This window comes from Phyllopteryx taeniolatus, chromosome 21, assembly GCF_024500385.1.
Source record: "Phyllopteryx taeniolatus isolate TA_2022b chromosome 21, UOR_Ptae_1.2, whole genome shotgun sequence".
Lineage (NCBI taxonomy): Eukaryota > Metazoa > Chordata > Actinopteri > Syngnathiformes > Syngnathidae > Phyllopteryx > Phyllopteryx taeniolatus.
Window position 1 is genome coordinate 9,276,879 of NC_084522.1, and position 12,246 is coordinate 9,289,124.

Below are 12,246 nucleotides of genomic sequence, written 5' to 3' on the forward strand. Positions count from 1 at the left end.
GACAAAACAATCAAACAAAAACACAGAAGGAATGCAGATTAACTTAGGGCAATCAAAGAGTCACCACATTTATTCACATGGTCAGACACTAGCATGAGGGGGAAAAAAAAAACTGCATGAGGAAAAAAATCAAACCCACTTCACCGAGCATCAAAAACAACCACTGTGAATCAACAGTCAAGGAAAGATGCCGACATTATTCATACGTGCATCTAAATGCATTACTTGTTATTATGCAAACACTGAAAGGATACATCTATTTGTCCGCTTCTTGTACATGATCCTGTAGCCGCAGTCTCGGCACCGGATTGGATCACGGGCTTTGATTTCGTTTTCAGTGTGGCACTCTGCAAACACAATAAAACACCAATAACTAGATAATACACTTTCTGTAGAAATTACATGTGAATGCTCAAAAGCTGACGCTGAACTGAGATGCTTAGCAATTCATTTAACGGTTCAAATGTAGAATGAGACAGTCGAAGTTGGAATGACTGGAAAAGGTCGACTCGAGAAATGCGGAAAGAGAAGGTAAATATATAAAATATCTTTTAACTTGGAAATTGGGTTCTGGGTATTTGGGGAGGAGTTGAATAATCTGCTCTTCGGCGTTCATACAATTACTATCTCAAATATGGACTCAGTATTTGTAACGCCAATTCATACAGTTAACCAATACAGTTCTGAAGCAAAAAGAACCGTTACCTCCACAAATATAAAACATAGGCTGCTGCCTCGGTGGTTGCACATCTTGCTGGGGCTCCATTTTGTGTACTAAAAAATAAGGAAGACGTATGTTAGCATAGTTAGCATAACAACATGCTATCATATCATCCTAAACGACAACAGCACGGCGCATTCGGCATGATTTAGCCCTGGGAACCATGTAATATAACGAAACACGTAATTAAGTCTTATTAAAGTACAGTAGAAGTCAAACAATCACCTAAATAAAAAAAAAATGGTGGTATTTACCAGGGAGCTTTACTGTTTAGCTTCCTTCGCTTCGACAGCAATACTTCATTTGCGCATGCGTAGTGTTTGTGCTTGCCACCAAATAAAGTGGCTTTGTTATTGGTCAGAAAAAAGGCTCTCCTAAGTTAGCGGAAGTTACAGTTCAGTGTTTTTCTTTAAAATAACAACTCTATATAACACGTCAGATGACGCGAACGATGATGATTGAAACAATCACACATCCTTTATAATTATAAATAAAAATACTTTTAAAAAATTGGGTTCGGAATAAGTCAAGCTTTTCAGTTGTGAAAGTAAAGCGACGGGTAAACTAATGAAATCCCTGTAAAGGATTTTTTTCTGTAGTGGAGTATATTTTAGTGTTTTTGTATGATATACTGTTTCAAATGTACGAAAATGATAAACAGCGACATCAAGTGGTGTCGTCATCGTAATGATGCGCCCACAAGGGGGTGTGTGATTCCGATGCCACTTCCTGGTTGCACCTTATTGGCTCTTGGATTTAGGGAAACAGTAACACTTGCGGAACTTGTTGAAAATGATCAAATAAACCTGTTTCTGAAAAACAAACGAAAATATAGCATTATACATATACATATATATATTATATATAGGATATTTCAGCGAATGGTTTCAAAAATGGTGGGAATCATCCAGAGCTATGGCACAGTTCCATATATTTTCAGAATATTTTAAATGGGTTATTGTAAGTATAATCTATATGTACTCAATTTTAATCAAAATAATTATGCGTGCAGTTCAATTTCTATATACCTCCTGTTCTCGTGTGCAAATACTGTCTCTGATAGTTCTTGCACAATGTAAAGGCAAATATGTTTGCTTTGTGTGCATGCAATGCACGTTTAGTTTTACCCTTATCTGACAGATACCTTGAGCTTGAGCAACACGGTCACAGAGATCTAATGAACACACAGTTTGTTGTGGGAAAAGCTGTCAACCGGCATAAAACCTGCAGTAGAATGACTACAGCGTTACCTCGTACAAAGACAACCGTTTGGAATTCCTATACATTAAAATGTTCAATCAGCCAAATCTTAAATTGGAGAGAGACCTTCAAAACTGAATCCTCTTGTGAACTTTTGTTTTCTTTCTTGAAGTTACAACATACATATTGAGATCCACCCTAGAGGCTAACACTCACCTATCCATGAAATAATCAATAATCATCAATGCACATTGATTAGGATTCACAGAAACCTTTATTTCAGTTCGACTGTATAGGAAAATATCCTTTAAAAACTAGAATTCATCAAACAAGAAATTCACCATAAGTGCATGGAAATTGCAGCTTCATATATGGAGCCTTAGTTAATATATAATATATAAATAAGTCTCAAATATAGCTATGGTGTCCAGTTGCATTTTATGGAATTAGATACATTCATTAATTCTGATAAATATTTGTAACTTAGTAACGAGTAAAAAGCAGCCTCAATAAAAGTAGAACACCACCTTGGCAAGAAGGTTTTAGCATATTTTGGTATGATATGATAGTGCACTTTAGTATGCTTTAAATGTTCTCGTTTGTTGTTTTAAAAAAGAAATAAGAAATATCGACTGTCAACCTTACTAACAGCTATAACTATAACTCCAGCAAATATTTGAGTTTCCTCTAAGGATCTCTCAATATACAATATATCTATTGAGAACGAGCCTATTAAGTGGTTTTAATACATAAAATATCAATAGGAATACATGTAAAAACATAAACACACTCCACGTTTTACTAAAATAACATAAAAGAGTGACATTTTATAGAAATATATAATTTCTTCCTTCAGAAAAATAGTTATAGTCCTGTGATTCTCAACAACAGTGCCGAGGCACATTAGCGTGTTGTGAGAGATTATCAGGTGTACCACAAGAACTGATCCTATTTCACTCAGTTGGTCTGAAAATTATAACTATTTACGACAAAAAAATGTACCTTTGTTCATCTATCTTTGCCAGCGATGTATAGTGACAGGCAGAAGAATTAGATGTGCTCCCACTCGATGGCAGAAGGTACCGTTAATCTGTTTTCACCAGTAGCCATTCAGAATAATATGAAAACAAAGATAGACCAAATATTGATTCTGAACTGCTCCAGATGTACGTGGCACAGTTCTGCAAGATTATATATATATATATATATAATTATTTTTTAATCACGTAAATTATGTACTGTGGATCAGTAACTGTCGGGAAACACTGTTACAGTCAGTACATGTGACAATACAAATACGCAGTAAAAAATGAACCTAAACCAAACAGGGGAAAAAATCCCTTTTTTGTCCACCGCACAGCAGAGACAGTCCATAAGTGCTGAGACGGAGGACCAACACGTGCACTTCATTTTTTTCTCCCGTCTCCAACCACAGCTGATCGCCGTCGACCGTCAGGATCGTGCCGACGGAGCCGAGAAGCTCCTCTGCCTGCTGGAAAGCTTGTTTCTCCCACAGTGGCGTAGGAAGAGACTCCATGGAGACGGGACGATTGCTCTCCTTCAACAGACTCATCTAGAGAGAGGGGAGATGATTGACAGTGAATTTAGTTGCACCACCCACTTGTGTTTAACTACATTTTTTAGCATGATTTTAGATTCACACTCAGTGAACGGCGATGGCGAGCACTTCTTGAAACTACTAACCAGGGTGCTGAAGGCTTCAAAGAACTCAGGCCGACTGTCAGAAAGGAGGCTTAAAGTTTCATCAGGCAGCTCTACAAAAAAAACAAAAGAACACAACATAAGACTGCTCAAAGCTTTGCAGGGAAGTGTGCTTGAGGAGGGAAATCTCCGCTCACCTTCCAAGGCACTGATCAACAGATGAGCAGCATTCACGTCGACGTTGTCCGGTAGTTTGGTTTGACCTCCTGAGAGTTCCTCGTGCTGTGTCGTGTCAGGTCTCTTGCTAATACACGCCTCCTCGAGCTCAAAGACAGAAACGGGATTGGACCTCAAATCTTTATTGGCGGTCACCTTACGAATATTCACTCACTGCACGCTGCAGATGTGAGAGGGTCATTCTGTCCCTCAGAATATCTTGCAGTTTGCAGAAGAAGGTCCACCGAGTTGCTTGGGAAAGCGCCGCGAGTGGAGCGAGGTCTGCCACCTGAGATCCTAAAACAGCACGAGATCACACGTTAAGATATAAAGCGTGTAAATAAATATAAATACATAAATATAAATAAATACATAAATAGTACATAAGTACATAAATATATGTACTTGACTGATACATTTAATTTGTTGTGACCGAGCTTAACTCAGTTCACAGTGAACCCTTGTATATTCATACTCTACAAGATCCTGACGTTCCTTTATGTCCAAACAAGGGGGAAGAGGCACCAGGGCACTTCCTTTTTGGTCACTTAGCAACCAGCAACACATATGGCAAACCATCCTCCCTGCGCACCTACCTAGCGGTTATCACGGTGCAAAACAAATGCAGTGTGAAAGACCCATTACTGTTAAAGGGAGGTTTGTTATTTAAAAAAAAAAAAAAAAAAACATTTTTTGTAATTTTCGTTAAATTAGTCGTTGTGACTTTACAGTAGTACATGATAAATATTTTGTGTGAAAAAAAATCAGTTACAGATTTAAAAAAAAAAAGAGTGCTTCAGTTGTATATGGTAGTGTTTAGGGTACTAGACATCTATGAGTTATAAACCTACAGGACTCATCAGTTTGGAGTGCAGATCCAATAGTTAGTCTAAAATTTCTTTGTATTTTACTTTTATTTTCATATTCGCTTTCAATCTGAGAAGAAATGCCAGTTAATGAAAAAAGCCCCAGCCATTCATAGTTTGTCAGTGTGGGGAAAAAAGAGGATCTGCGACATTTGATTGATGCCCTTCTGAGTTTCACTTCCCTTCCGAAACAATGTCAAGTGTACAGTGTAATCAGTGTGAAATTTAAGATGAACTAAGTAAAACGTATGAATGGACACAAACCATTTTGTTGCGGTTGTTCATCTGGAATATTCTCATCAAGGCACCTCCCATCCGTCACGTCCAGGTAGTCTTGAGAGGACCACGACCTCACCATATCGGCCTCAAAGCCCCCTACGATCTTTCCAGGCTGGAGACATATTTCTGAAATGATACATATTAGGGGACGCACAGATGCACATGGGCCACAAAACCAATGAATTATCAACCTTGATAGAATTTGTGACACCTAATAACTCATAAAATTATATATTAAATAAACACAGGAGAAAGTGACAATTTCGGGTGCTCTGAGTGTTACTGGGAACAACTTGAACTTGCAGGAAAGTGCCAAAATGAAGAAGTGGTTTTCACAAAAGTCACAAACTCACTATAGTGGCCGTCTTTTTTAATTTCTAGTTCCAGGATGCTGTATGCAACGACAACATCAGAGGGGATCGTCAAGGAAACATCGCTGCCCGTCCCAATGTCATTGCTCTCCTTGATACAGACCTGAAATGACATACGCACACTTAATATGAACTAAAATGCTTTTCTGTCCATGGACAGAATAATATTAGAACTGAGCTGACAAAAAAAAAAAAAAAAACAAGAGCTCATCAAGTCCTGAACATTCACATTTTATTGTTTGAGTACTTTGTTGCTAAATGGCGGACTAATTAAAACGTGGAGGACTTGCGTAAATCGTGATATATCATTATCTTAATTGCATAGTTGCCCAAGTCATATTTGAATGTTTTCGGAGTATGCTACTAGACTAACAATATTTTTGTTCCCAAATTAAAATTCCCTGGTGTCAAAAGACCCCAATGATCAAAAATTATAGCACACTTTTCACCCTCTTTTTATGCAAACGAGCCACTGGTCACACCACCTCCTTCTACTGCGAGGTAATTTGATATGAATCAGTCTATCTTACAGACACTATTTCTGACCTGTGAATTTTATTTTTATTTTCTTTCCACTACATTTTGTAATTCCACACTTGATCCCAGCTATTTGTATATGAGCTAGTAAAGAGTCAGTTTCCTATTCATTTTCTATTAATATGACCCCTCTCCTACTGTATATCGTGGAAATCTGTAATGCCCTCGCATGTGGAAAAGGAAAGCCACAGTCACTGAAGCACTTTTCAGGTGTTTATTAAACGCAGGAATACCAATAAAGCATGTAAACAAAATGAACACACTTACGCAGGAGCTGCTATTGGCCTTAGCTCACACACAGACTCAATAAGTTTAAACATTGTGTTTTAATAAGGGGGTGCAAATACCCCATTCAAATGCTAAGGCATTAAATTTCATATCATCAATTGGAAACCAATTCACATATAATTGTATGCCACCCTGTGCGGCTGCACGTATCACACATACCAGAAACCGCCACTGTTCTTGGTCCACGCAGGTCATTAAAACAACAAAATTAGATCAGACTTTGGCACAGTATCGTACAGTTCTTCGAAGCACAGGACACTCACCTTAATGTTGGCCCCCAGCTTGCCCAACAGTCCCACAACGGCACGAAAGGCACACTGCTCCTTTTTGGTCTCGGTGAGAGTGCAAGCGGCGGTGGTGAGGATCCTCTCTTTGACAATGGCCAGAATGTCAGATCGCTTTTCGAGCTGCTGCACCAACACGTGCTCCATGTCCACCAGCCTGGTGCAAAGTAGAGTTGAATGTGTGCTGTGCGTGTGCTCACAGCCACAGTAACAAGACACTACTGAATGCAGGTGTTTGTGTCCGTTGTACTATGCGATCAATTATTTAGCACCTCTTGTTGGAGTCCTCTAACAACTTAGTCACATCCAGTTCCTCTTTCTGCAGGTTGCCAAAATCCGACAGGAGTTTCGATGAGCCCAGAGCTTTGAGCGTCAGGCTGACAGAGCCAACCTCGGCATCAAGCTTGCCAGTGAGTTTGTCTCCAAAAATACCCGTGTAGGTCAGGAATTCCTTCTTGGACACAGCTGAAACAGACATCAACATTAAGTATGAGTAAATTTGTTTTAAATTCAAACCTGTGTGGTTACATGGCAAGGTGTTGTTGTGCGTACAAGGGCTAAATGGTCATACAATTGCGACTTTCGGAAAATATGCAACACAAAACCCCAGTCGTCACACATCAAAGTAGTAACGCTGCATGTGTTTTGCTCATTCTTTGGCTTTTTATTAAAAAAGGACGAGCCTCTAGAGGAGGTGCATAAGGGGAACGTGAGAACAAGAAGAAAATACAGTGTTCCCCGCTATAATGCGATGCTATATCACATTTTTTAAATGATCATTTTTAATGGATTTTTCACTTTATACAGGCAAATCTGAATTTAGAGTTGCATTGCCTTAAGTGTAGGGAGATACGTTCCCGACCCACCCACAATAGGTGTGACCATATTTTATTCTCTCTCGTTTGCACAGTTCTCCAAAGACGTTAACTGTAAAAATGACTTACATGTTCAACCAAACCATATCATTTCATCTCATGAAAGTCCAATACCTTAATGCTAACACGTAATGCGAAACGCTACAGACCGGCTAACGGAAATTAGCATTAGCATGTTACAGTAATTATAAACCTTGAAAGCAGTAAACAAATACAAACAGAGCTAACGAAAACATTCACAGGCATATAGTCTCTCCATGTTACAGCACAATGTGATAGTCCACTGAAGGCGTGCAACTCTAAATTTGACTTTCCTGTATACGGTAAAATAAATAAAAAATTTAAATCCTAAAAAATCTGCAATATAGCAGAGTGATTGATGAGCAGCGATCTCGTTGGGGTTCACTGTACTTGTTTTTCGTCAAGAAATGAACACAAACGGCACATGCAACACCTACATACCAGGTGTAAGCCCCTTCTCGCCCAGCAACAAATCGTTGAGCTTGAAATCTGTCGGTTGGTATTTGGGCCTTTGCCAGAACCAGACACGCTTGCGTTTGACCACCAGAGCCATCGGAACCAGCTTGGACGAGTCGTTCATCCGGGACACATGAATGAGGCTTCCTTCTGGGTCAACCTGACGGACAAAGCTGGAAGTGGCCTTGGAAAACATAGCTCGAGCTGTGGCAAGAAAGAGAACACATAAGTGGTGCAAGCAATTTTCAAATTGTCTTTCCCCCACAAGTTTATAGAAGTGTATGAGGAAGTGAGACCCTGTGGGAGTAGCCACAAGAATTTGTTGTATTCCAGTGTTCCCTGTTATTAATTTAGTCAGACAAAAAAATTAATGGATACACACACATGCAGTACTTTTTGCAGGCTCATATTTCAAAGGCCAAAGGCAGCTGAAGTCATATTGAGCTCCAAGTCTTCTCATTGTTGGAATGTTAAACAAATCATCCATCCATCCATCCATTTTCTGAGCCGCTTCTCCTCACTAGGGTCGCGGGCGTGCTGGAGCCTATCCCAGCTGTCATCGGGCAGGAGGCGGGGTACACCCTGAACTGGTTGCCAGCCAATCGCAGGGCACATAGGAACAAACAACCATTCGCACTCACAGTCATGCCTACGGGCAATTTAGAGTCTCCAATTCATGCATGTTTTTGGGATGTGGGAGGAAACCGGAGTACCCGGAGAAAACCCACGCAGGCACGGGGAGAACATGCAAACTCCACACAGGCGGGGACGGGGATTGAACCCCGCACCTCAGAACTGTGAGGCTGACGCTCTAACCAGTCGGCCACCGTGCCGCCTTAAACAAATCAGCCAAAGAAAAGAAAGTTGTCTGAAAGTGAACTCAACAGCACATGTCTCCCCCTGAGGGGAAAACAAATACCACCATCCATTCCCACAATAACCCTCGCACTGTACTTACTTACCAACTAACCAAATGTGCCTGCTTTTGTTTTGTCCATACAGCACATCACATTTCAACCTCGATGTGCTGCCATGTTAATGTAATCTGCCCAGTGTCTTCAGACTCAGTAGTGCTGGCCAAAGCCTCTTAAACTATACTAGCAACACGTCTGTTTCTTTAACCAATCTGATTTAAAATTTGCATCAGAGAGCTAACCAGCTGGCCCAAATCGCAATTCCCCCAAAGATCCCCGTCTGTTACACCTGGGTCTGGTCGCAGGTTAACGTTTCCTAACTACAGTAGAATACAATTTGACAAAATATTGTCTTCTATAGGTAATTTACACTGTGGTAAAAATAGGGCAGAGGGTGCTGACAGATTTTCCTGTTGGGTCAGGGGACTAGATGAGCTACAAAAAGAAAAAAAAAAAGGAAAAAAAGGGAAAAAGGGCACTTCCTTCATCCTGGCCAAAAGTGCAGGTGCTGCAGCAAAAGCACTTTTTTTTCTTCATCCAGGGCAAAAGGGCTGGTGCTTGAGCACCATTCGGGGTTTATCTGTGCATGTGCCTGATAACAACTATAATTTATTGCACCTGTAGCAGTCTGCACACATTTATACATTTAAATTTTTTGGTGAGTAAAATGTGTTTTTGTCCAAATGTTTTACGTTTTTTGTCATCTTATATGATAAACGTTGATGCACGTGGCGTGCGGTTATATACTGCGTTTATAGTATTGATGGCTTCTATAATTGCGACGGGAGAGTGGTGGTTTGAAGAGGTGGCTTAACTCAGGGAAGCCCCTTCTCAAAAGGGCCCACCACTGCATTACATATTTGCACCTGATTCACTTCCTAACGTTTCCTTTTCTAATAACTAACTGTAATTGGAATCATTACATTAGAAGCACAATAAGTTGGAAGTGTTTTATTTTAAAAAAACAAATTTTTCCCCCCAATTCAGACACATGCACGCCCACAATCCACATTATCCCCCCCCCCCCCCCCCCCCCCCAACCCACCCCGCGATTCCGGGCAGCCACTCTCGCGCTCCACACTTGAACTCATGACTCGGATTATCAAATTAAATCGCGTAATAACTCCTTGGAAACACAATAAACGCGAATAACGAACACAAGAGCACAGGTTTGACCCCTTTCTTCACCCAAAGGAACTAGTTATTGAAGTAGTTATCGATGACTTACATCGTTTGTCTTTCGCGAAGGTAACTTGTGAGGGTCGCCGCCAAATCTCCGCGGTGTCCAGTTGTTAACGAAGTTCCAAATCAGCGAGGCCAACGAGATGTTTCCCACGGGACTTCTTAAGAGGGAGTTTGCTCAGAGGGTTCTTAGAAAATGATGGTGGCGGTGACACTTTCCAGCCTGTGCGCATAACTTTTGCCTCCTCCCACTGCAGGAGTCACTGGACTCAATTACACTGGCAGCTTCGTGTGCGTGTGCGTGCAAGAAATGAACTGATTTGCCGCATTCATTTTTTGAAAGGGAAATTGTAGAAAGAAAATGTAGTGATGTGGTTTCCGACGTGTTGTTTGACTAAACGATGGGGATTTTTGTGGGTTGGGACCACAATATGAGTTACAAAGAACAGGCACCGGGGGCAGGCAGGAAAGAGTTCACTTTTGTGGTCACTATCAAACCAACCGGTCTGAGAACTGCGTGAAATACTTGAAAAAAGAAGCTCTTCCTATTCTGTGCGTGTGCTGATGTTGTGTGAAAAGTGCATGAAGAGAACAATTTGACTTGACTTTGAAGTGAACTTGCAGTAATCCAAATTGCATGTTTGAGAAGTATATACAGCGGCTAAAATAAATGTTTAACACGTCATCCAAAGGTGCTATTGACATGAAACATTTCACCAGATATTGGGAACAACTCGAGTAAGCAATACATACAAAGAAAGTAGAACAAATAAGATCAGAAATTAAGTTGTGTGTAATAATGTGAAATGACACAGGGGAAAAGTATTGAACACGTCAACTGGTATTTATTTAATACTTTGTACAAAACCTTTGTTTGCAACGACAGCTTCAAGACGCCACCTGTATGGAGAAACTAGTTGCATGCATTGCTCTGCTGTGATTTTGGCCCATTCCTCCACAAAAGCAGTCTTCCAATCTTGAAGGTTCCGTGGGCTTCTTTTATGGACCTTGCGTTTCAGTTCTTTCCATAGATTTTCGATTGGATTCAAGTCAGGTGATTGGCTGGGCCATTCTAGCAGCTTTATTTTTTTTTCCTTTGAAACCAATGGAGAGTTTCCTTGACACTAGATTTTGGATCATTATCCCGCTGAAATGTCAACCCTCGTTTCATTTTCATCATCCTCGTAGATGGTCATTTCTCCTCCAAACACGGTGTGCATTATGGCATCCGACCAGACTATATTCTCCCAGTATTTAACTGGCTTGTCCAAATGTTGTTCACCAAACTTTAAACGAGCTTTGACATTCTTTTTTTTCAGCAATGGGGTCTTGCGTGGTGAGCGTGCATGCAGGTCATGGCGGCGGAGTACATTACTCACTGTGACAACAGTACCTGCAAATTCCAGATCTTTTTGAAGCTCTCCACAGGTGCTCCTTGACTCTTGGACAACTCTTCTGATTATTCTTTGCACTCCTCTGTCGGAAATCTTGCGAGGAGCACCTGATCGAGGCAAATCTATGGTGGTATAATTGGCTTTCCACTTAGAGTTTTGCAACACTTAGTTGCGATGGTCTTGAGACAGCTCTTTGCTCTTACCCATCATGAGATGTGTCTTGACTCATACCTTGGCAATGAGACCTTTTTGTCGGCCATCAATTAGGACTGAACCAGCTGATATTCATTTGCACTGACAAGGGACTGGATTGCTGTTTGATTATTGATAGATTTTAGGTGTTGTGTTGGCTTTCCATGCCTTTTTGCACCTCCCTTTCTTCATGTGTTCAATACTTTTTCCCTGTGTCATTTCACATTATTAGACACAACTTAATTCCTGAGTTTATTTCTTCTACTTTCTTTGTATGCATGGGTTACTTGGGTCGGCGAATGGATGGCAACCAGTTCAGGGTGTACCCCGCCTCCTGCGCGATGATGGCTGGGATAGGCTCCAGCACTCCCACGACCCTTGTGAGGAGAAGCGGCTCAGAAAATGGATGGATGGATGGATGGATGGATGGATGGGTTACTTGGGTTGTTCCCAACAGCTGGTGAAACTTTCATATCAATGGCACCTTTGGAAATATATTTAGTGAGAAAAATGGTGACGTGTTAAATACTTATTTCAGCTGCTGTATATCCACAAAACAAAACAGCATTTCTGGAAAAATTCACTGACTGGTCACGACATTAGGACCACTTGTTGGAGGTCTAATCTGATGGCAAGAGCTGACTTGCACACAACAGCTAAGAAATGTTATTCTTGTGTAGTTTATAGATATTAATACTATATCTCAGAATGATGATGCAATGCAGTTCTAACTGAAACCTTAATAATAAACATAACTGTTACCTTTCTCACAGTGTCAATATCATTTT

At 40.6% G+C, this 12,246-nt stretch overlaps 2 protein-coding genes across 2 annotated transcripts; both read right to left on the reverse strand.

The window, feature by feature from the left end:
• Positions 1–32: 32 nt before the first annotated feature.
• polr2k (RNA polymerase II, I and III subunit K) lies at positions 33–1,125 on the reverse strand. The gene is made up of 4 exons (XM_061759519.1): positions 976–1,125; positions 706–774; positions 255–347; positions 33–163 (listed from the first exon to the last, which is right to left on the reverse strand). Exons 2-4 carry the CDS (start codon positions 764–766, stop codon positions 141–143), a joined length of 177 nt encoding a protein of 58 aa, XP_061615503.1. The 5' UTR covers positions 767–774; positions 976–1,125; the 3' UTR covers positions 33–140.
• A 1,051-nt stretch (positions 1,126–2,176) lies between these two features.
• LOC133470806 (gasdermin-E-like) lies at positions 2,177–12,199 on the reverse strand. The gene is made up of 10 exons (XM_061759643.1): positions 9,919–12,199; positions 7,762–7,980; positions 6,697–6,889; positions 6,404–6,581; positions 5,298–5,418; positions 4,930–5,070; positions 3,975–4,096; positions 3,781–3,907; positions 3,626–3,696; positions 2,177–3,494 (listed from the first exon to the last, which is right to left on the reverse strand). The coding sequence occupies exons 2-10, from the start codon at positions 7,970–7,972 to the stop codon at positions 3,237–3,239; spliced, it is 1,422 nt and encodes a 473-aa protein (XP_061615627.1). The 5' UTR covers positions 7,973–7,980; positions 9,919–12,199; the 3' UTR covers positions 2,177–3,236.
• Positions 12,200–12,246: the final 47 nt, after the last annotated feature.